The sequence below is a fragment of the Zonotrichia albicollis genome, chromosome 4 (genome assembly GCF_047830755.1).
Source record: "Zonotrichia albicollis isolate bZonAlb1 chromosome 4, bZonAlb1.hap1, whole genome shotgun sequence".
NCBI lineage: Eukaryota > Metazoa > Chordata > Aves > Passeriformes > Passerellidae > Zonotrichia > Zonotrichia albicollis.
Window position 1 is genome coordinate 12,745,427 of NC_133822.1, and position 22,332 is coordinate 12,767,758.

Sequence of the window (22,332 nt, forward strand, 5' to 3'; positions counted from 1 at the left end):
ATAATACATTACCCTCTATTAACCTGGAAAAATACTGTAAAACCTTAGAGAACCTAAAGGAACTCCACTATTTATCTTCACAATGCAATTTTAAAGCAAGTAATGCATTCATACATGCCTGAAAAACTATTGAGTAGATCTTTCATTATAGAAATATGTGGGAAGCTCTCTGAAGTTAAGGTAATTATTTTTATAGATAATTTTGCTACCAAAAAAGAAATAAAATATAGAGGTAAAATATAAGATAAGCCCATATAAACTAAAATTTGAATGACCTTTATAAAACTTATGAGTAGAAAATTAGTTATATATTAGCCGTACATTTGTATAAGCATATGTTAATGAATCAGTAATCAAATATAGCTCCATTTCAAATGCACTGAGGTATTTCTATGTAGTAGAATATCAGTGAATATCCCTTTATTTAGCTGGAAATTTTTTCTCTGCATTGATACATTTAATTTCTGCTTGATAGAATGCTTCCTGTCTTTAATTTTGATTAAAAGCATTAATCTGTAGTAATCCAGACCTCTTTTGAAATATCTGCCTCTGAAAGGTGCTGACCTTGTAAACCCAGTTGACTGAAAAGATAGAGCAAAATTTGAGGATTTATATATATCTACATCAAGGAGTGCATATATATATTCAGAATTTCTGGTTTGGCATGACAGGAAAAGCTCCAATAACGAGGGTGAAGCAGTGAATGAGCACGCATTTCATTGCAGCTAATGGCATGATTAAGATGTTAATCAGATTCTTCAGCATGAAGTTTGGTAGTGAATTTTTAGCATAAAAAGTAGCATCAGGGATAGCAGCAAGCATTTCTTTTGGGAAGAATGTGGATATATGTTATTATTATTGTAGATTAATGTCTCTAATCAATACATCAGAGCAGCACCTTCAGATTGGGTGCCTGGTGTTTGCCTCCACATCCATGGTTTGGATCTGAAATAAGGATGCTGACTGCTGGCAGCTCATGCTGATCTCAGTCAGCAGAATGTGGACTTGAGCAATGAACACACAAAACATCCACAAATCAAGGCTGTAAGTCTTAGCCTTAGATTAAATTAATAACCTGACTGATAGTTAAATCAGATTTGTACTGGTCTCAGAGAGTCAGCTGGGGAATTAGGCACCTGGGCACTGTGTGAGTGTTGCACGAAAAACAAAGTATTGATCAAACAATGATGAAAATCATAGTTTTACCAAATAGATAACAGTTATAAAACTGACCCACTTCTGGAAGTAATGCCCACTGCAGTAACAAGGAATCTCCTTGGAAACCATATAATCTCTAAAATAGAAATGAATTTTCAAGTTGTACCTCTATAGATTTTAAATAGAGATGAATCCTACTCATCTATCTTTGCGCATATTTTTTAAGTGTCCAAAAAAGTGCTGTTGCTTTCACAAATTACTAATTTAGTATGTGGCTAGTTATTCTTGTCCTCATGGTGCTAGCATTACTCAAAGAAATAAAATAGCTCTATTAACCATTTCAGTTCACATGACTGACTATTACTAAAAATTCCCAGTAACATTTATATTTATATTTCAACATATGAAGGCATTTGTCACTGTGCTGCAGCATCTTTATAAATGCTCCATCTAATTCGTCACCTCATCCATCTCCCTTTTTCCTTCCTGGCAGTTTATGTCAGGAATCAGCAGTGGCAATGGTGTGCAGTTGACAATGCTGCTGAAAATGTCTTCCACCAGGGACAGGTGGCACATAGCCAGGATTCCCAGTGGGGCACAGGGGCAACTTGGTATTTACCTCATGCTTTTCCATGCCCTTCTGCCTTTAGGCTGCTGGGAAGCTGGCTGGGCTACTTTCCTCCTCCTGGGAGCCATTACCTAGATAAATGTGATGCGCTGCCTGCAGGAATAAAATGTGCGTACAAAAGCAAATGTGTTGTAAATTTTGACCTCCTTTTTCTAAAGAAAAAGAAGGGCTTCATTTCTTCCTGAGCCTCTGCACACAATGACACCTTCCAAAGTGATCCCAAATAGCTATGCAAACGTGGCACACATTTTTTATCTCGCTCTTCAGATCCACTGACGCTCTGTCACGCAGTTCATTCACACCAGGCTTTTCAGGATGCACAAGCAGTTCCTGCAAGCAAAGCTTAGACAGAACAAGCTTACATAATTTGTAAATAAGAGGCTACCTTGAAAATTGGACCTTTTTCTCTTCATGTGGTCTTGCCTCCAATATACTTACCATCTTTTAAGTAAATACTTTTTCTGTAAAGCAGCAGCTTTAACATCCATGCTATGCTTTCAGATGCTTGAAGTGAAAATTGTTTCTAGGAAGAAAATTTGCCTATTCTTTACTGCTTTATGGCCAGCATTCATTTAACTATGCTTTTGCTATTGCATTACTTACATTTTTTTAGTCTACAATGTTTCATGTTTACTAGATCAGCAAATAATCAAGGTCTTTAGATTTCTCTGGAATGTATTTTATTTCTCTCCCAAATAAATGCCTCTATTTAAATAGCTTTTACCGCTATAATGCAAAATACAAATAAAATGGAAACAGTTTTTTCTGCTAATCCACATCTGCCTGAGTGTAATTACATGATACATGCTGGTTAAGCACAAAAATTTTGAATAGACAGCTTTTTAATTAGGCATATACATTGGGTCACAGTAGAATTAAAATGGGTTCTAAAAAAAAAAAAATTAATTGTATAAAAATGGCACCTGCTTACTCAACAGATCTGAGTCTTGGATAAAGTTGCAGACAAGTGTCTGTCTCACATATTTGTGTTGTCCCCTGAAGCAAAGTTCAGAGCCACTGCTCAGTCCTTCATGACAGGAATGATGAAGTCCAGTGGTGGGAACAGATTTTAGCCCAAGTTATCACCCCTACAATGCTGTTTGTACAAATACTTGCTCAAATCTGACAAGCAGATGATTTATATCTGTTGTTCAGGTTTCAGAAAGAGGAAATCTAAGCCTATTTTATGTCAGTTTGACTGCCTGAATGCCTAAGAATACATGTTGGCTTGACTTTTTGTCCGATTTAAAGAACTAATAAATTATAATAATCATCATTAATGATTGATTAAATAAATAATAATTTTATTTTTATCATATATTATTATCACTTTTCCCCCTGAACCTCAGTTTCCAGAGTTTAGTAGTGAAAGAAGGAGCTGTGGAGAGTGGTTACCTGTCAAACACAAGTAAAACTTTCTGTTTGTGGTGAAGCCTGGGAAATGGGTCTTCCATGTCAGTATGAGCAGTGATATTTTAATGGACTATTTAGTGTTCTCACATGCCAGCAAGAGGTCCTGAAACTATTTCTGAATGCAGAGGCAGCTGCCCATTATGTCTCCCAGCAGCTCTTTTCATTTCACTGTGGCTGCTGCAGTACTGTCTATCAGTGAAAGTTGTTATAAAGCTGATAATAACGTGGTCAGTTTTAAATTTAGTTCTTTTCATCAGCAGCTGTAGTTATTGAGTTATTGAATGCATGTACTTCTCCCCAGGTTGCCTTTTTGATATGTTTTAGCAGTTAATCTAATGTTCCCCTTTAGAAGAACTAAGTATTTTCTTGGCAGGTGCTTTAAGTATTTCAGTACTAATACACAATAGTCATCTTACACTGCAATCTCCTTTAAGAAGTTGTTGTAATTCCAAAATTTTTATTTAAAAATAAGGGTAATTTTATACCAAGTATTAACAAAATTAGGGTGGTTTTGTGTTTTTTTTTTTTTTGTTTTTTTTTTTTTTTTTTTTTTAATACTAATCAGGCTGCCATGAACTACAGGACCCTAGGCTTTATCTTTTCCCGATAAAAGTCAGGCAATCAGATCTCAGCAGCTAGAGCTAAATAGGTTTTACAGGGTTCTGTGGTGAGTCAGAGTACAAGAAATAAGAGAATTTCTGTTTATGCAGAACTTTCTGGAATCTTTTACAGCCAAAAAAAGCCACTTCTAGCCATTTGTAATGGAAATTATTTATTCACACACTGGATTAACGTCTATGGCAAGTGGAGGGAAGTTGAGTCTCAAAGTTTCAGAATGTTGTTTGTCTGTTACTGTCACACACTAGTTCTCTGTACTGCTGCTTGTAAGTGTGTGTGTGTGAATGTGAAAATGGCTCATTTCTTACAAATCTTCCTTCATGACCATCAATCACATGCTGTTGTTATTAAAATTATCCACACGTTTCATATTTTGATACTGGAAACGTGCTCTGAATTCATGATTAACAGGCTCTAGTGCCAGCAATCTTGCAGCACTCTGCAGAAAGAGAAAACAAGGTCACTGCTGAGAAGTGACAGAAATATCTGGTAATGACAGTAGAGAGTGTGGGTGGGCAGGTGAAGGGAAAGCTTCAGCGATGAAGTAATCATGTATTGCCAGCTCTGAAACTGATGCAAAGTATGCATATGCAGCATTTAGATTATATGGGTGAGAAATGCAAGTGGGAATAAGTAATGCTGGAGAAGCTAGCAGAGTTTATGTGGGCTATAAATGCAGCAAAAAAAATTATGCTGCCCAAGTCCTGCAGAGCTGGTGTGTCCTGTGCTGGCTTGCCAAACCATGAGCTGGTTTTAGCACTGTTGCTATTGGCTTGTGCTGGCTGCAGGGCTGTCTGCACCCCAAATCACAGCATTCTGTCATATTTTAAGCACATAAACCTAGCACTAAGAGCATGATCAAAAACCTGTCAGAAAGAATGGAGATATTTCTACTAAATTTCAGTTGAAGATCTGATCTGCACTTTTTTTCTCTGCATTCATACTTCAAAATTTAGTGAGTTCTAATTAATAATGAGAATGACAGTCTAGTAGGCAATTAAATTCACTGAAGTACAACCAGAAACCTAAGTGTACAAGAAACATAACTAGAAGAAATAGGCAAAATATTTGTATACAAATAGTGGGAACATAGGTAAGAAAATGGGCAAACTTTACTTACAAAATATTTACACAGAGAACCTAGGGGTAACAAAAACCTATCAGAAACAATAACTGGAGTCAACTGAGTAGTACAGGTTCTTCACAAAGGAGGTACATAGAGCTGGTAGCATTGCCTGAAAATATAAGATAACTTGTGATGAAACAAGTTATGTCAATAAAACAAATTCTGTTTGCATCAAGCACTTCAAGCATGAAAAAGGTTGGGGTTTTTTTCAGAATTAAAGCTTGTGGAAAATCCCCAGGGTGTCAGATTTAATTCTGAAACATTATTGTAGAGACAAATGTAAAACAGAATCTGTCATTAAAAGATGTTGAAGCTCAGTAATTTCTTCACCAGTTACTAGTCCAACTAAAGATAATAACAGTACAGATCTGGATTTTGCTTTGAAATACATAAGTAACAAAATGGAACCTCTAATCAAACATTCAGGCACTGAGTCAATTAACATTACATGACAATAAGTAATGATCAGCAGACTTTAATAAGCAAAATCAGCTAGTTAAATATATTAAATATTATGGGAGTTCATGGGGTTTTTTTGTGAAGAAGTGTAACATACTGTGTTGTATCTGACAACAGAGGACTAGGTTCAGACATCCAGGAAGTCCCCTCCAGACCCATTTTCCTAAATTTTTCAGTTAAATGCAAGAGCCCTAACTAAATCTGAGGTAACTTTAGGACAGTTTGACAAATTTGCTTGCTGTCGGTATTCTTTAAGATTCTTCAACTCAGTGCTGAATTTAGACATTGAAGATTCTGTTTTTGTGGCAGTATAGATTTTTGAGAGGTAGGCCATGGTATCTGTTGTCGGCTGGGTGTCTATCAAACCTGCCAGTTCATCTAGAGAGTCTGATTCAGATGCCTTCCCCACAGATCAGATCAGCCCTTCTGGGCTCCCTCATCCCTGAGCAGTCCCAAGTCAGATGAGGTTGGGGTGGCATGAGTACAGTTTGTACAGGCTAGCGAGGAAGATGAAACTGTAGAGCACCTGACAGAGAGGATGTTCAGCCTGGAGAAGAGAAGGCTCAGAAGGATTTTATCAATTTATCACATAAATACCTGTACAAAGTAGCTGGAGCCAAGTTCTTTCCAGTGGCAAGAAAAGAGGCAATGGGCAAACACTCAAACAGTGTTTGAGTGAACAGAAGGTTCTCTTTGAACATCAGAAAACATTTTCCTGCTGGGAGGATGATTGAGCACTGACTCAGGTTGCCCAGAGATGTGAAGTCTACCCCCTTGGAGGTTTTCAAAACCCACCTGGACATGATCCTGGGCAGCTGGTTCTAAGGGATTCTGATTGAGCAGGGTTTGGATACTCTGACCTCTAGAGATCCTGCCTAGCTCAATCAGCAAGCTGTAAGCAAGCTCCAGTCATTTTAGCAAATTTAATTCTAAAAGTCAGGCAAAGTTTGATGCTTAATATAAATGTTCTGCATAACTTCAGAGATACCCACTCACTGTGAAACTGTGATTTCTGGAGGCAGACTATGGCTTGCTCAGAAAATCAGACAGGAGATATAAAGTGGATCACTATTATGCTTGTCCATATGCACCCATTATTATTAGAAGCAGCAGAAGAGAACAGGCAGAAAAGATGCTACAGGAACCTTTAAGGGAGGTTTCCTAAAGCAGACAGGTTTTGAACTTTGCATTAGCATGGCACTGGCTCTGTAATGCTCTTAACTTATCTCTCTCTTCCTACCCAATGCTTAGTACTTCTCTCTGTGTCAGCAATGAGGAACTCTCAACCTGGAAAAATTAGTTAGGTTTGGAGAAAGTACAGCTGAGAGATTAATTTGAAGGGTTTCTGAAATTAACCCCTTTTTTACTCCTTCCTGTCTCATGATCTGAAACTGTTTCTCCCCACTGCAGCCTCACTGTAGCTCCTTTCTTGGAGCTGAATTTAATAACTCATGCCCTTGTGTTTATCACACTGTCCATTCTCCATGTGACAATACAGCAGGTGGGTCCCAAGCAGCCCCACTGTGACTGAGTTAGAGCTTCAGGATTTGCCCAGCCATGCTATCCATGTCATACCTCAGAAACAACAAAGAGCTTTAAAGGTATTGATTCAGGAAATGCTGAAGGATTTCTGCTGGCCTGTGAGGGATAATGGAAGGTTGTTATTTGAAGAAGTTCTTACCCAAGATCTTCTAGTGCTCAGTTTTGCCTGTTTAGTGACTGGGGAAGGGGATACATACATACTTGGCATGTACGTTTCCTGACTGCACTCCTTTTGCAAAAGCTAATTTCTTTTCACTACAGCTCTATATAATGTCAACTAGTTTATGTAATTTTCTGATATATCGAAACCATATTGATTTAAGTTTTATATCATAACTAATCCTATCCAAATACTTAAAGTGAGGGGTTGAAAACAGGCAATGATTTACTCGCCCAACACAAAAAATCTATTTTTCATTTTGCACTCTGCTAATGTATTGTAAGAGAGGATGAACAAACAGATTGGTCTCCTCCCACCACATAGCTGCATTGCCAGCACTCAGGGAAATAAAGACTGCATGGATTAAAAAGTCTCAAGGTTACTATTAAAGCATAGTTACTGAAACAGCAGCATGCACTGAAGAGCTCTCAGCTCAACAGAAGCAGTCCTGAGCAATGTCAGCCTCACTGCTAACGTGGGAGCCAGGCATGAGAATGCAGGTAAGATCTTTCTATACCAGGGCATGAGCAAATCATGATGAATTGCAGCCATTGCCACAGTAATTTGTACGGTGCATATTTTCTTTTAAATTCTGACTTCTGAAAATGGCTTTATTGTCAGCTGCTTGAGACAAAAGCATTAGAGTTTTTTCAGCACTGCCTATGAAGTGACATTACTGTTTGTGCTTGTTTTGGAATCTATTTATGGTGCACATTTAAGAAAGCATTTGCAGCTCCTAAGGTTTATGTGTGTAATGCTCACAGTCATTTAAACAAACTTCCTTAGCATTTTTTCCCTAGGCAGCCTCTGAAGAAATCTTCCTCTGAATCACAGTTTGTGCATATGCAATTAATTACTGTCAGGCTGTTACACAGACTGATCATGTGGGAATTGACCATTTCATTTTCACACAGAAACAGCCTTTGCCTTTTGCTCTCACTTAGATACTGCCCTTGCATGGCATCTTGATGATGCTCTTATCCTCTGTTTGCTAGATTAGATATTTTCATTGAAGTACTTGAAAGACATAATTGCATAAATACACTTGAAGCAATTCCACCCAAACCACCTCATTCTCCCTAAGTAATTCTCATTTTATTGCAGAGTTTTCAAATACCTTTAAAAGGCTTTCTGTTGTGATGTGTAAATTTTTGAATTGTGTACCTTGTAGACATCTCATAGTATCCTGGTGATTAATAATAGGATAATAAGACAGTCTTCACTAAGAAAAATACTTTAACTTCTAGAGTTCTCAAATGAAATATCCTTTTCTTTTCCTATGAAGATGTAAACTTTTTTATGAAAGTGAAAACTGAATGTGGATCATCAAACTATTCTGAATATTTTTTGCACTGATAACTCATTTTTATTTTAATATGTGCCTTAACAGTACGTTAAAAAATTATTTATGGCTATAAATATATAGATCTATTCTAACACCAAGAAGAATCTTGAACTTATTTCTGAGCATTTCAGTAACAGTAGATGGTTGGTGCATGGGCAATATGGGGACCCATAAATAGCCTATTGACTTAAAGAATTCTGCTTCCATATGCTCAGACTGGTAGGTCTGCTATACATGAGACAAGATTTGAAAGTAAAGGTCATATCTTTAGAGCTGCTTAGGTGAAAATATTAAACTGATTTTCATATATTTGCCTAGATTTTTCTAATGTTAAGCTATTGAACCCACCAAAAAATTTTGTTGTGTCATTGTCCTTGAGCCTTTTGGCTACAACAAAATGCTATGAAACATCTCTATATTATGTAAGATAGATAGTTCATGCCTAGAATAGGAAAAGACAGTAGCAGTTCTGAATGGCTGATGGCAAGTAATCACATTTAACAGAAAAGTGTCAATATCATGATTAGTGCAAAAACTGTTTCCTTATGCACATGCATACACAGTCTTGAATTGCTATTCATTGATTCTGAAGTCCAGGAATACTTACTTTTTCTTTTTCTTTTATTCTTCACCAAGCATTGATATTTCTTGACAACACAGTTTCCAAATAATCATTCATTTTACCTTATTAAAAAAGTAATCTATAGAGACTGCACTGAAATAAGTTGGAAAAATAGGGAGGAAATGTCAGGAAAAAGTGAATGTCTGGGTCCATCTAAATTTTCCATCTGTGAGCTTACAGAGAAAATAACTGGTATTGTCATTGTGTCTTTGTATTACATTTACTGCCAGACAAAATTTACTTTTTTGTCTCTCCTATATGAGTCAGTATGTTGATTGAATTTTTCATTTTTTTTAGTAGACTTCTATCTCATTCAAAGAAAAATGCACTGCATATACAGCAATTGAAGTTGTCTCATGTTGTCACTGTTTGTTCTTCTCGTTCTAGGTGATGTGATTGTCTATATTAATGAAGTTTGTGTCCTTGGACATACTCACGCAGATGTAGTCAAACTCTTCCAGTCTGTTCCTATTGGTCAGAGTGTCAACTTGGTGCTATGTCGTGGATACCCTTTGCCCTTTGATCCTGAAGATCCTGCCAACAGCATGGTGCCACCCCTTGCAGTAATGGAGAGGCCTCCGGTAGTGGTAAATGGAAGACATAACTATGAAACTTATTTGGAATACATTTCTAGGACTTCTCAGTCTGTTCCAGACGTAACAGATCGACCACCACACTCCTTGCACTCCATTCCAGCAGATAGTCAGCTTGATAGCACATTCCCACCACCTGCCCATGATGATAATGTATCAATGGCTTCTTCTGGGGCCACCCAAGCTGAACTCATGACCTTAACCATTGTGAAAGGGGCCCAGGGCTTTGGCTTCACTATAGCAGACAGTCCTACAGGACAGAGGGTGAAGCAAATTCTAGACATTCAGGGATGTCCTGGTTTGTGTGAAGGTGACCTCATTGTTGAGATCAACCAGCAGAATGTACAGAACCTGAGCCATGCAGAAGTAGTGGATATACTTAAAGAATGTCCTGTTGGAAGTGAAACTTCTTTGATTATCCATAGAGGAGGTAAGTTTGGAAAGTCTGTACAATTACAAAAATGTGTGTAAAAGGTTCTAAACCATAAAGACATACATATACTCACTACATCCTTGTTTGCTAGATTGGAAATTAATTTCCATGTTGTGGGAAGTAACACCATTGGTTTTGGAAAAGTGTGTCTGTAATTAAGTATCCTAGGCAAAATCTTACAGTTTGTTGTACATTCCTTTATGTGTTTTGAGTGTCAATGGTCCCATCTCTGTATAAGAGTAAAGCTAGGCCAGTTCCAGAACTTTCACCCCATAATAGTTTGTGTGGTGTCTGCAGCAAACTCACGTAGTCCCAAAGCAGTGCTGCAAGCTTTAGATATAGTTGTATGTATTGACTCATTAATGTAGATCAAACTCAGAGCAATTTATTTACCCTTTACAAGGTTACTGATTTTCCTAAGCCACTTTGCCTCCATTCATTGTAAAAAATTTGTACAACAGTTGTTGGGGTTATTTTTTTTCCTGGTAACAGAGATTCATGGTATCTATTTCTCTGATTTTAAAAAAAAATAGCTTTTAGCAACTTGTTTTTTCTCACCAGCCTGACACAGTAAGTTTGAATGTTCACCATTGGAAGGGGAGAGTGAAGACATCCATAAAGAAGCAATAAGAACAGAAAAAGAGTTAAAAACTTGACAGAGATTTCATAGCTTTTATTATTTTAGCCAAACAAAATTTCTTTGGTGGTTTGAGGTGAGCACCCATCCTAACTTATTATTACCTGAAGTAAATAATGATTGAATTTTTTAAATTAAAAATCTTTTTTTTCTCTAAAGGCATTCATATGTCACTTAATGTACCTTAATCTGTGCTTCAAAAGAAAAAGAAAAGGATCCTATGCTCAAAGATGCAAAAATACTAACTACTTTCCTTCTGAAGAATAGAAATTGGGAAGTAAAGCTTTAGTGTTTGCATATGCCAAATGTTTATCATTACAATACCTAAAAATCCTTAGAATAAGGAATATAGTAACATTCTATCAAACTGCAGAAGTAACAAACATAAGGTGATTGTAGGAGATCTATAGTCACATAGTCAATAATGGCACATAGTCAATAAAGTATTTTTCAGATATATATATATAAAAGAATGATTTACAAGAGACAGAATGTGATATTTCCTTGGAATGAAACCAAATTAGGATAATAATTGAATTAGACTCACTGTATATGGACTTGAAGAAAGTTAATTGTTGTATTCATTGGTATTAAATCTTGTTGTCCTTAATGGCCATTAAGAATCTTGAACAATACAGTAAGCAATATTTTTTTATTAAGTTGATAAATTAGGGAGCATTTCATAGCCAAAAAAAGAGTATCAGGATGATTAGAAGTGTTAGTGTAACCCCAAAAAGGTGGAATTTTATTTTGAAAAAGGCAGGATAATCACCCTCTAGAGGAAAACAATTTAGAACACCAGTCTTCAGAGAGAAGTGGAGTGTGAAATTCAGCATGCTGAACAAGCCTGGGTAATAATATACAACAAAATAGGTATTTCAGCAATCAGTGTAGGACAGGAGCAAAAAAAAACCTGAAGTAGCCACATACTCAAGCCCTAGAGGATAATTGCTCTCTCTGAGGAGAATTTTATTTGTAGATCATTGATTCACAATCAAACATGATAGTTGAACATTGATCAACATGATAGTTTAACAAGTTCTGGTACATTAACTGAGCCGTGGTTATTTCCTGCACGTGGCTGTGGCAGGTAGGAGATGCTGCACTGAGCTCAACGCGCGACAAAGGCACTGAGAGTTCACAGCATCTCCTCTGTCTCGGGCCAAACACTGAGGTACAGCTCCTTCCCCTGCCTCAGTGACACATCCTAGCTCCACGTGCAGTAGCATTTAACCCTCTGCTGCTGGGGCAGGAAGTGGTTGGATGCTTTAGAGAAAGCAAGGTAGAGAAAGAGAGCGTGTTTTGTTCATGGTAGAACAATTACCAAGACTAAAGCAAATGTGTGGAAATACTGCAGTGTCATTAAACTTGATGGGTGGTACAGAACAAATGTGAGTTTACTATCATAAATTTTTGTACGTCAGAAATATTGAGTATAACTCAAGATTGTGACACTACAAAATTAAAATTTTTTAAAAGTTCACTTTTTTGCTTGATTCAAAAGAACTGAAAAAAATAATGTATGAATCAAACCTATTCTACCTAAGAGATGGCTAAATCATGTCTTAACACAAATATGAGAACTGTTTTAAGATGAAAACCAGGGTTTTGTTTCTTTTTTTTTTCATCTATTCATAGGAAAAGGGAATTTATGTGACTAACTACACTCCCAGAATGCAGGTTATTATGTCTATGTTGGTCATCATGTCTCCTTTTATAGTCCCTGTGCAGAAATGGACTTTTCTGTGATGTAATTAATGTAATTCCACTGTAGATGTTTCAAATAAGTCAGGTATATCTAAGTATATCTTAAACTACATTTGCTGCTTGACTGATTGTAAAGGGAGTAGGGGATGACTGATTCAGGTGTATGTGTCTATCCAACATGTTATGAATAATAAACAGGTGGTAAGATTTGGTCATGTGAGATAATCTAAACACAAAACCAAATACGTAAAGAAACTTGCTTTGACTCAAATATTTAGCCAGTGACATCAGTAAATCAAGGCATACTTTCTCATTACTCATGGATCCAAGTTTTAGTTTATTATCTTTATGTGTAATGAACTTGAATTATGCCATCCTTTTCCACCATTACGTATGCATCCTGTCTTTAATGTCTCATTTTTAAGATTAAGACCAAAGGGCTGTTCCTGCCTGTGGAGGAGGGCTGTGTTTTGCATAGGTTTTTGTGTTGCCTTGTAATGTTTCTGTCTGTGATATGAATATGGCCTGACTGGACACCTAATTGTGGCATTAGGTATGCCACAAATCCATTTCTGTAAGTGACTTAATTTCTCTCTCATCCAGCCATCTTATCTACATTGCAGACAAGAAACAGATTGAAATTGGCTGAGATTTATTCTCACTATAGGAAATAGTATCTCACACTGGAAAAATACTCCCTTGGATGTGCACAGTATGCATGCTACAGCATTTTAAAAACCATTGTCCCACAAGCTTAAAAGGTCAACAGCCAGAGTGTGCAGGAGAAGAAAAGGTCTGCATGTCTCAAAACAGTACTCAAATTTGAAGAGGCCAATAGAATCTCTCTCACCATCACCAAACAGAGACTTGTCATGGGGTACAATCCAGATGGAGCAAGTCCCACAGCTCAGTCAAGTCATTTTAAGATTTCTGAAGCAGAAGTAGCAATCTATCTGCTACAAAAACAAAATGGTAATGGAAGTAATACACTTCTCCATCAAAGGAAAGAATTTTTCTAGCACTGGCTAGGCCTCTTACTGTCTTTTTCTTGTTTATTGGAAAAGTTCTTTGCTAAGTAGATGCACCATAATAGTTCGCTATCTTTACATCTGTTTTTGCTGAACAGCCATATTGTTTCCATTGATTACTATGAGCTGACAGAGGTGTTTACACTGAAAAACAAAAACTAAAATTGGTGGAAAAGTTAGTGGAAAAGTGTTACCCAAAAAAAAAAAAAAAAAAAAAAAGGAAAAAATTATTATAAATGAAAGAAAATAACACCCGAAGATATTTACTCCTTTCCAGCTTTGCTTCAGGCTTTACACTTTATCCTCAGCTTCTGCAGTAGATTTCATTGAGTTTAGGCTGCTGAAATAGTGTGGAAGAGCTCTTGAAAATCAGTCTTTCTGAATGTAGATCATAAATTCTGAATTAGTCCAGTGCTACTGAAAAACAGCACTTAGTGGTTAAAGTGGTATGTAGCAAATTTATGTGGAGCAAAATATTGAGTAATGAGGACTTGAAAAACTAGGCTTGGCACATTCTACTAATTGAACTATCTGTGCATTTGACATATGCCACCTCATTTGGAAATACCTTTGAAATATATGGACCTACAGACAGCAGCCCAGCTCCAGAAATGTTCCTGTCTAAAAAAGAACTGATAGATTCAAATCTAGATCCATCAAGACTATGTCTGAAATGCTGTTGTTAAGGAAACCTGCAGACAAGCCAGGACTGATTCATGCAGTTATGGCAACTCATAGCAGGTGCTGAGAGCGAAACATTAAATGCAAAAAGTGGGAGGCTGACAAAATTCCTACATCAGATGGCTATTTTGTAAGCATGGAATCAGAAAATGGTATGATCCAAACTGGCTGTGAGAAAGTGAGAATGTTGGTATGAAACTGAGCCAGAGAAGTGACACACTGTGGACACTGTTTAATTGTTAGCCCTCTCCTGGTGTGGGACTGGACTGCCAGCAGCCAGTGTCACCGTGGCATGGCATGGGAAATAGTGAGGGCCACGTGCAATGCACAGCCAAGGTGAGGAGGGAGAATTTAACTACGTGCTTGTCAATTGTGTGAATAAAAGCAAGGCAAATTAGCTTTCTCAGATATTGTATACATCTTACTTGAAATGTGTAACTCCTTAAAACCACTAACAGATACCAGTACATCACATGCAGCATCAGCAATTTCAAAAACAGGCAGAAATTTCACCAAAAAAAATCTCTGAATATTCTAGTGAAAAACACTAATCCCTCAAAATAAGCAGACTTCAGTGGAAGGAGCCCTCCATCCTCAGTACCCTTTCCATGGACTTATTTCAAATTTTCCAGTTTTGCCTTTTTCCCATAGAGATTTGCTGTTTTCTCGGTTTTTGTTTTTTGGTTTTGGTTTTTGTTTCTTTGTTTTGGGTTGTTTTTTTGGCCAGGACTGCTGTGTGTTTCAGTTCCTCTGGTCAGGAAAGCTCATGCTTCTTTATCTCAGGTTGTTGCCTTTTAGGAAAGCTGCACAAGCTGAGACAGCACTAGTCTGGCCCAGGAAATTCTGATCTCTTTGTTCCATGACCTCAGCCCACTGCTGAGGTCTCTGTGGCTTTTATTCTCATTCTGCAGTTCTTCATACAAAATAATAAGAGTCCATGTTGTAAATTGGAGACCCTGTATCTCATGGCATGCTCATCCCCAGTTCAGGACTTTCTAGTCAACAGTCCTGAGGATTTAAAGAAATTCAATTCTTGGAAGTATGATGTAGGTTTTTGATTTGGGACTTACAGAGTTTTTCCATCATCCTACTGTCTCTACTGTTTTACATCCCTCAGTCAAGGGAAAAATTTTCCTTTACAGTCACTTCCTAAAGGAACCCAATCTTGGCTTATTTGCATCCTATGGTAATCTAAATTAACAGTAGTCTGTTCATACTTGTCTGGTTCACAAAGTTCTGCTTCTTTTATTGTTTCTGAGAGGAGATTTTGGGACAGACAAGGTCTCACATCTCTTCCTGTTTCCTGATATACTTTCTTCTCTCCAGATGCTTACTTTAACTGTATATCTGCTCCTGATCCATTTCCTCCTATTTGCTGAAAGCAGTCAAATGTTGAGAGGAATATTTGGCAATATCTGCATTTTTAGCCCTCCTGTGTTCTTAAATGCCACATGTATTTCTTGTTTGTGAGCTTAAGGGACATTTTGTCACATAAAGGGAATGTGCACATGAACTCAGGAGTGAACCACTGACCCGTTTGAAGTGAACCACATGATCCATTGATACCTAGAAATTGGAGACATCAATGCCTTCTGTTGCACATGCTGCTGACAGCATCCTCTTACAATTTTCTCTTTCCAATTTGCCACACCATTTTTGCCTTGCCATCCCTCTAAGTGCTCTGTTGTTCCTGGATCCATCTGCTTTAAAAAGGATGGAAAACAAAGGTTCATAGCTGACCTTTTGCCTTTCCATCTCAAAATTAGGAGTTTTTATGGTATCATAAGCTCAACAGTTTCCTCAGCATGATTTCTCTGTAAACATATTCTTCTCATGCTGGCTTTTGAGTTGTTTCCCTTTTTTTGTGCTCATTTTTGTTGCTATTTTAGCTACTGAAGCCAAAAACATTTAATGATCAAAAATACTGCGAGTCATGCTATATTGTCCACTTTACTGACTTTTCTGTTAGAGGTAATGTTGCCCTTTTCCCAGCCATGGACACTTGCCCCTTCCTACCTTCCCTACATAGAAATCAGAATTATCTGCAATTTTTTTTCTTAGCAGCCTTGTGAGAAGGACAGTTGTCTTTCCTTTGTTAATTCCCAAAATAAAATTTCTGAAAGATTATTAGAAAATACCGTTAACATGCAACAAAAAAAAACCCTGCTGTTAAATTATCAAAAATTCCTGAAGCACTGCTTTCCTGACACATTTTTACAAGATATGTCTCACCTTGCAGAGTATCATGTTTTTAACTGTGAGATATATACTCTCCTAGCAACCTTTCAATTATTTGAATCCTTTTTGCCCTACACCTTGAGACTGTTTTACACTTTATATTCACTTGAAATATTTCTTGTTGCAATTATCTGGTACAAAATTTTTTTTCAATAAATATTACACATTATAGCAGGTAAACAAAAATAAATTACTTATAGAGCCTTGTTTATGAAGGGATTCAATCTAAATCTTTTTACTGAGAGAAGTTGTAACCTTACAGTAACCCAGGGGATGAGAAATTTGAACAGGAGGAGTTAGGGCAGGAGACCAGTTATCCTAAAATTTGCACCAATTAAACTTTCATATCTTTTCTTGTGTAGCTCTGATTAGCTGTGAAACAGTGTGCAGTGCTTCCATATTTCTGAATAAAAGATAAAGACATCCTTAATGAATATGGATTCCTGGAAAAATAGACATTAATAATAGTTAGTAGCTGTTACACTGTATTACTAGAAGTAGTACTAATTGCATTGCATTTCAAAGTGGTAGTGCTATGGTTTTGTTGCTTCTTTCTTATTAATCTTTGTGCACTGTGTGGTACATTTGTGGATAATTTTGCAAAGCATTAGGTAAACTCTTTTTACATATACTACACAGAAGGTTTTTAATGGCTCTTAGAAAGCATTTTGTTTCAAAAGTGCTTTTATCACTGGTGAAACTGTTTTCTAATGAAGGCTTATATGGGCTGTGTAAAATTTGAACAGTGCTTCTATTAAAACTTGGGGACATTTCTCCTAGGGATATGTGTGCCTAACTCTTGCTGACATTGGGAGGAATTGGTTTGCACACTGGAGAAATAAGTCCCTGTAGAAAACCTTTTAGCAAAAAGAAACACAAGAGTGTAGGCATTTATTGTCATCATTGCATGCCACAAGAGGTAACTACCAGTGCTCCAGTGGCTGTTCTGCCATTAAATTCTTACACCCAAAAGGCTGCAAACAGTGAGCAGTCAGACATTAGAGTTAGTAGGACTACAAAGAGACTTACTTTTCACACAGGACTTGTGCAGAGCTGCCTGAACTCTGCCTTCAGAGCAGGCAATTGCTCTTGAGGAGTGCAGGGCACGTTATTGTGTGCCAGCTACAGCCGACGTCACTCTAGAACCCAAGAGCTCCACTGGCAGAACTGCAGACTGGTTTCAGTCTTACTGGTATTATTTAGTGAATTCCCACAAATTGAAGAACAATTTGTTTGAGAAAACAGACTTTTTGGCTTGCCTACCTTGGAGTCTGGCCAGGCCAGAGAAGTTTCTCCTCTGCACTTGCAAGCAGTATTATGAGAAAACTTAATGGTATTATCTTGGACTGTGCATCTCAGTGAAAGATTACATCTTTTGAAGCCAGATACCTCCCAAGCATGGTACATGGGAGAGCCTACTGCAATGCTGAGGGATGAAGAAACATTGGGTTTTTCCCCAGTCGCCCCTAGTCTAGTTTCTAAGAGAATCTAAGAGAATCTCACCTTCTTCAGAGGCGATTTGGGAGATCTCAGCCTAAGGATGGAGAACTACAGAGCTGGACTCTATAAAAGTACCATACAACCTGTGCTTGTGTACTGAGGCATGTCTAAAGTTTAGTCTAAATGTGTTGAACAATGTTTTTGTTGGTTCAGTACAATGTAATGTCCTATTAAACAGCATTTGTTGGGCTTCCAAATCTGTTGTCAAAGTACATTGTGTAGATGTTGTGATGTGGTGATTTGTAAAATAGTGCAATATTTTATAGTAATAAAGTAAGCTAATACACTATGAAACAAGTGACTACATTATCTATTGTACTACAGCCTTGAGACACAGCACTGGGGAGATGGGAAGGTGTGATTTTCAGGCACTTCCTAAGCCACAAAACTCTCTTGGCCCCTATGGTTTGCATATCCAGTAAATATGAAACTAAATTAGTCTTCTAAATGAGGTATTAATTCCTGTACAATTCTTTGAGCAGTTTTCATTTACATTCTTAAAAAGGGAAGGAAGGCTTTAACAATGGCTACGCTTGCCCTCTATGATTCATGCTCAACATTTTTTTTTAATTTTTTTATAAACCAAGATTATAACATTTAATAAATACAACACTGGCTTCCCAGGAAACCTTTGGCTGACTCATAATTCAAACTCAATCAAAACCAGCACCAGGATTCATAACCTTTTGTTGTGTCACCTTCAGTTTACAGTTTTAAAAAAGTACATGGAAGCCAAAGCTGCCAGGCACAAATTCTGAAAGTTGACTCCAAGTATATCCGAAACAGATTTCTAAAGGAAATAAATTGCTTTCCAAAGCCAAATTTTTCATAAGTTGGAACAGTATTTCAGCACAGAAGAAACATACTGTGCAGTGTTCCTGTTTGGTAAATGAGAGAAATATTGACTTTTACTTCTTTGTTACCTTTAAAGACCATAAGCTAAAAGAAATCAAGCTTTCTTTACATACATTCTCAGGGTCACCTTTTTTTTAATGTGTATTTCACATTGATGCAAATTATAGTCAATGGACTTATTAGAATATTTTTTCTATATTTTAAGCATTTTTAATTGCATTTTATGTATTCTAGACTGAACACTTCTAAAAATTCTCAGATAATTAGAAAAATTCTCTCTAGGCATGAATACAAACACAGATACAAAATATTTGAATGAGAAAATATTTTCATCATCTTTACATCCATTCTATCAATTAATTTCCATTTCTATAATTAGGGTTTTTTCATAGCAGAAAATTTGATAATGTTTTAATTTGATAAATGATGATGACAATAATAATAGTAGTAGTAGTAATATTATTAATAATGCCATTTTCATTAAAGATTTTTTTTTATTATTAAGTAATACTTCAGGGATTATTTGACATCATAGAAAAGGTTTGCTGATTATGGCAATACTGCAGTATTGTCTTTATTTTAATAGTTTCACTAAATTCACTCATCAATATAAAGCCAATATCTTTTTCTTACAACCCCTTCATAACTTCCGTATTTTAACTTGTTCTCAATAAATTTGATTATTTTAGGCATCTGGGGCCAAGCAGTGCCTCTCTACTGCAATTTAAACACAATCATATCTCTGAAGTACAGCAAAAGACACCTTAAGCTGTTCCTTAAGGGGGAAGAAAGAATGACCAGTTGAGGAAGTGTAAACATGATCCTAGTGCGGTGGTGTACCAGAAGTCCCGGGTTCTCTTTTGCATCACTCTTAAGCCTCACAGGAGTTAACATCTCGTGTTCTCTGGAATAAGTATGAGGAATTACTTAGTGAAAATAGAAAGATTCTGGCAGATGACTCAGTTGTTTAGCCAAAATGTAGGAAGATTACATTGATGGAAGGCCCTAGAGCAGCCCAGAGAGAATTCTGGGAAAAATCCACAGGGCTTTGATCTGTGGCCAAAACAAATGTGGCAGAGTCAAAGATGGTCATCTCCATCCAGTTTCTGCCACTCCTCACTAGCTGTTTCCATGCTTTACCCAGTCCTTCCTCAGTCTGCATGTTTACTGCTTGTCGTTCTGGCTCCATTTTCCCTTTTTTGGCAATTCAGAGAAGTTGCCATTCTTGAATGTCAGCCCAGCCTTTGAACTTAGCCTTGCTTTGAGCAAGAGGTTGGCCTAGCTGAGATCCAACTGTCCCTTCCACTATAAACACTTGGAATATTCCGTGGTTTTCCATACTGCTCATATTTAGGCCAAGGGTGCTAAAAGAGAGGGTCTCTGATTGAACAAATAATCAGCTGGATAATTTTAAACTCCTTCCACAGTACTTCTCAGAGAGAAAGAGAAGCTTTTTAATCTTCTCTCCTTATTACACCACACTGAATATATATTTCTTTATATATGAGAGTTGTTTAAAAGTCAATGCAAGCAGGAAGAATGGTGACATGCTTTTTGATTTCAGCTTGCCAGATGTGTTTCTTGAGATTAAATAAACAACAAATTATTCTTCCACTGTAATTGAAAAATAATGCAGTGTTTATTTACTTTTTTTGTAGCATCTCTGAGGTATCTCAGTGGCTTGTGGGGTTGGCTCTAAAATAGAAACACTTGGAGAATCTGACATAGCTAATATTCACTGCATGACCACCAACTGGAATGATTATTTCTACTAAAGTTAATCTTGAATAAGCAAGAGGTTTCTCTTGTAATTTTTTCATTGCATATCAGGCTTTTAACTTTATCAAGTCCTTCATCCCAATACCATCACATTAGGATGTGTTGTACTGAAAGAAGAACCATCTAAATACAGCTTCAGTCAATAGGGTCTTTTTTAACCATTCATCTCACAGTGATTAATTGATTCTATGTTTTTTCACATGTCCCTAAAGGCAGATAAGCCGCAAATGTTTTAAATGCAACATCCTTCAGCCTGTCTTCCCAGTCTTTCCTTGCAACTCATAATGCCACGTTCTCCTCAGCACTTGTTATCAGGGATCCTGTGTAGGCACTGCAGTGAATCCTTCCTCATCTGCTCTGGGCAGCAAGTAGGGACTCTTTGTGGTGAGGGAAACAGGCATCTCTATGGTGCCATGCAGCTTCTATAAACATCTAAAGTAGCAGAAATCAATTGTATTATAAAAGAGCCTTTTCTTCCTTGCTGATTATTAAAGTTTTTAAAACTCACCTACCAATATTTCAAATTTAAATTTCTACTCACTTTTGGCCAGATGAATCCCAACTTAACTGTAAAACAGATTTCTAGTCTACATGAGTCAAAATATTTACCCCTGCAGCCAGTGGTGGAAAACAGGCAGTGGTGGAAGATGACTTAAATAATTTTATTCAGTCGCTGTATAGGCAGCTTGTTCTCTGGGTTTGCCCATTATGCTCACAGATTGGAAGGAAGTCTGGATGGGAGCCTTAGGTTAACTGACAACTTCATCTGACAAGCCAGATGAACAAGGGTGCATGGGAAGAGTCCTGCCCACACACCAGAGGCAAGCATAGGTGATAATCAAAGTTATTAAAAACCCCTGCATTATCACAAAAGCTGAAAGCTATCTCCTGCAGTAAGGCTAAATCTGGAATCCCATTCATGCTACTATAGCAAACAGTCTAGATTTCTTTATAAAAGTGAAGTTAGAAATGTACAGTACATAAAACATTTTGTATTAAATATATATTAATATATTTATTAATACTTAAAGTTTTATTATAAAATTTAATTGGTTTTACATAATGGACTTTTGTAATTCTTTATATCCAACAACTCCCCTCCTTACCTAAAAATGGAAACAAAATTATAATGGCTTACATTGGATTGGAAGATTGCTTCACTTATCAATCTTTCGACCTAATTATAAGTAGAAAATCAGTGACAGAATTTATTTTTAATGAACTATCTCTAGGAAAAGTTCTTGCCTTCTGACTAAATGCACTTTCCTTGAAAGTCCTATTAAAAACATAAAGTCAATACTGGTAAATTTTGCAGCTGGCAGGGAGTTTGGTCGATGTCATGGAGCAGATAAGACCTTACTGATAGAGAGCAATGTGGAATGCTTAATAAACTAAGTATCAGCAAACGGGAAGTGTTTTTATCCATTCATTGCAAATTAATTCTTGAAAGAGAGTAAGGAATGTAACCCAAACTTGTAAAAGTGCTTTTGAATGATTATGTATAATCACCTGAGCACAACATCATAATGAAAAAAGGCAGATTCAGCAAAACTTCTTAAAACTAAAGGGTTTGTTTATATTTTTCTTAGTAAGATGCCATTGGTAAACTATTTTATTGCACTTATTTTTAATGTTAAGAAGATCAATGACGTCCTGTTCCAGAGTCTTTCCCTGCTTCTTCATACTTCTTCCATCTTATATTTCCTTTTTTTGTCCTATTTGCTTCAAAGTTACTATGTGACACTTCCATATGCTATGCAAAGCATCTTGTAGATGTCTTATCTTTTACTAAAGTTTTTTTGGGATATTT

General features: G+C 36.8%; 1 protein-coding gene across 18 annotated transcripts in view; it reads left to right on the plus strand.

Moving 5' to 3' along the window:
• The window catches only part of MAGI2 (membrane associated guanylate kinase, WW and PDZ domain containing 2), a 702,271-nt gene that overhangs the window by 570,681 nt on the left and 109,258 nt on the right, over positions 1–22,332 (plus strand). For 17 of the 18 annotated variants that reach the window (XM_074538810.1, XM_074538811.1, XM_074538809.1 and 14 more), the window contains one exon: positions 9,459–10,094. The exons of the other annotated variant lie outside the window; for it this stretch is intronic. In XM_074538810.1, coding sequence (XP_074394911.1) covers positions 9,459–10,094 — 636 coding nt within the window. The remainder of the gene's footprint in view (positions 1–9,458; positions 10,095–22,332) is intronic. 18 annotated transcript variants of the gene reach the window in all.